This window comes from Palaemon carinicauda, chromosome 16 (assembly GCF_036898095.1).
Source record: "Palaemon carinicauda isolate YSFRI2023 chromosome 16, ASM3689809v2, whole genome shotgun sequence".
Classification (NCBI taxonomy): Eukaryota; Metazoa; Arthropoda; class Malacostraca; order Decapoda; family Palaemonidae; genus Palaemon; species Palaemon carinicauda.
The window spans coordinates 29,064,920-29,067,357 of NC_090740.1; the positions used below are offsets into that span (position 1 = coordinate 29,064,920).

General features: G+C 31.0%; 1 protein-coding gene across 1 annotated transcript in view; it reads right to left on the minus strand.

Moving 5' to 3' along the window:
- Positions 1-820: 820 nt before the first annotated feature.
- LOC137654985 (uncharacterized) overlaps positions 821-2,438 on the minus strand; it is a 9,404-nt gene continuing 7,786 nt past the window's right edge. Inside the window, exon 4 of the mRNA XM_068388882.1 lies at positions 821-1,592. Within this exon, the coding sequence (XP_068244983.1) occupies positions 1,074-1,592 (519 nt within the window). The 3' untranslated portion in view covers positions 821-1,073. The remainder of the gene's footprint in view (positions 1,593-2,438) is intronic.

Genomic DNA, 2,438 nt, shown 5'->3' on the forward strand with positions numbered 1-2,438 from the left:
TATACAGTGATCGCTATATAAAATTGACAGAGAGAGTTTCTCATTATACACCATTCACATCCTGTGTGAGATGTAAAGCAATAGATTAAATGTTTTTATATTATCGTGAAACAGATTTTCTTACTTGTTCATTTATAGATCAGCGTTATAGGAAATATTATACAACTAATTTAATGAAAAGTTTAATGTAATTTTTTCACATAAGATTGTATCAATGATAATTAGGACATAAGAATAAAAATCTGGATTTACATTCTTGTATCCATACAAAACAAATGGCCTTTAAGAGTAAAAAAAAAAAAAAAAAAAAAAAACATAAGAGAAATAACAGCTAACGATTATTCATATAACAGGATAAAGGGTAGTAAAAAAATAACAACGTACACATCATATATAAATCTGACAGGTTTGATTAAGGTTTCTGTAATAAGTTAATAAAAGTTCTTACTTGAAATATGCACTTTTTAAAAATTGATAATAAAATTATTGCCATCATGATAATGACTTAAGATAACAACTCATACGTCATATAAAATCTGACAGATTTGATAAAGGTTTCTGTGATCAAGCTAAAATAGTTCTTACATAAAGTATTGCAATTTTTGAAAATTGATAAAACAAATATTGCCCTCATGATAATGATAGAAGATAACAGATTATACATCATATAAATATTGGGCAGATTTGATTAAGGTTTGTAATAAGCTAATAAAAATTCACACAAAAGTATAACACTTTTTAAAAATTGATAAAAAAAAATATTGCCCTTATGATAATGATAGAAGATAACAACTTATACATCATATAAAAATCGGGCAGATTTGATTAAGGTTTGTAGTAAGCTAATAAAAGCTTACATAAAAATATCAAATTTTTTTAAAAACTTAAAATGATTGCCCTTATGATACCGATAAAGTATACCTAACATAATGTAGGCAACCACAGCCTAATATTATTCAGTTCAGTAAGCTACCATTAGTGAATTGCTATTTTCCCCAGAAAAGAGAACAAGATAGTTGACCAATTTTAAACTTGCTTTATTATTTTCGATAACATCAAATAAAACATTTCCTTCAATATTCCTGTGGTAAAACCATACCACAGTCGACTATTTCCACATCAACCTTTTCAGTTAATCGCTTGGCAGCATCTCTCAAGACATCGTAATTGTCCAAAACTTTGCCTATAATGAGAATATTATCAGTTTCACCGCCGTGACCAGTTACAATGCTAAACTTCGAGTCTCGCTTGGCACTAGCCACAACTGTTCCCGTTTCGCATCTTTTATGGTATCGCATCTCATTGGCATTGTTGACTTCTTCCAGCACTGCAGCGCCCCCTCTTCCATCATTGTGCTCATAATCCCCTCCAATTATCCTTTCATCCCATTGGTTCCAGCCCCAAACGGCGAAGAACTTCGTATGCACGTATGATTGGCCTCGTTCCCCTGTGCAGAGGACCCTGAAGTTCCTGGCCAAAGGATTATCAGACGACAGTTGGATATGGACACGGCCTCGGAAGGCGCCACCCCATGACAAGTCCATGAACGCCATAGTAGACGATTCCTCCAGAAAATCTATTAGTTCGTTGTGCTGTAAAAAGGCAATATAATTAATTCTCTTACTTACGCTTTTTCGTCGCTATGCGTATTTTTCTGACATTTTTGTATTAAAAGATACTTTCGCTGAAAAATAATATTTTCTTTAAAAAATTATATAATGAATTTAAAAAAAATGTTAATAGTAAAATCCACAAAATATTTTGAATTTAGAAGACATGGTTAATAAAATTTTCAAACTAAAATTGTTCGTACGATTTTAATTCTGTAAAATATGATTAAATAAACATGATCATCACAAATATTTAAAAAGCCAACATATCTATGTTCAAATCTTATCAAAACTGAGTACTGCGTTATTGCTTCCTTTGGGATTATTGAAATTATCATCTAGCAACTTTATTAGTTTTGCTTTATCGTGCGTATTATGGATAAATGAACTATAAACTTCATAATGGAAACAAACTTCCTGTAAGAAAGACCTTTTATCGATAGTTTACGATGGTTTTAACAACCATTTGCTTGTTTTGTTCTTTATCGTATATTGTTGGTGTTTGTCTTCGCAATTTACGATGTTCATATTTACTTTGTTCTTATTATTACATTTAGTTCTGGACGTTGTTGTTGCATATGTTGGTCGACTTATCATTTGTATTTCATCACCTTCTCTCCGATCAGTGTATTTCTTACTTTGGTTATATTTCAGAGGTTGTAACTTTAGTTGTTGTTTACTTAAGCCAAGGCCATGCATAAATACGAACGCTGCAGTAATAATTTAACGTAGAATATAAAGTAATATCCATCCCTAACATGCTGTTTAGAATAATAGTAATTGTGAATGGAGTTTCTATTAAGCATGCTGCATTGTTTCTCTTTGCTA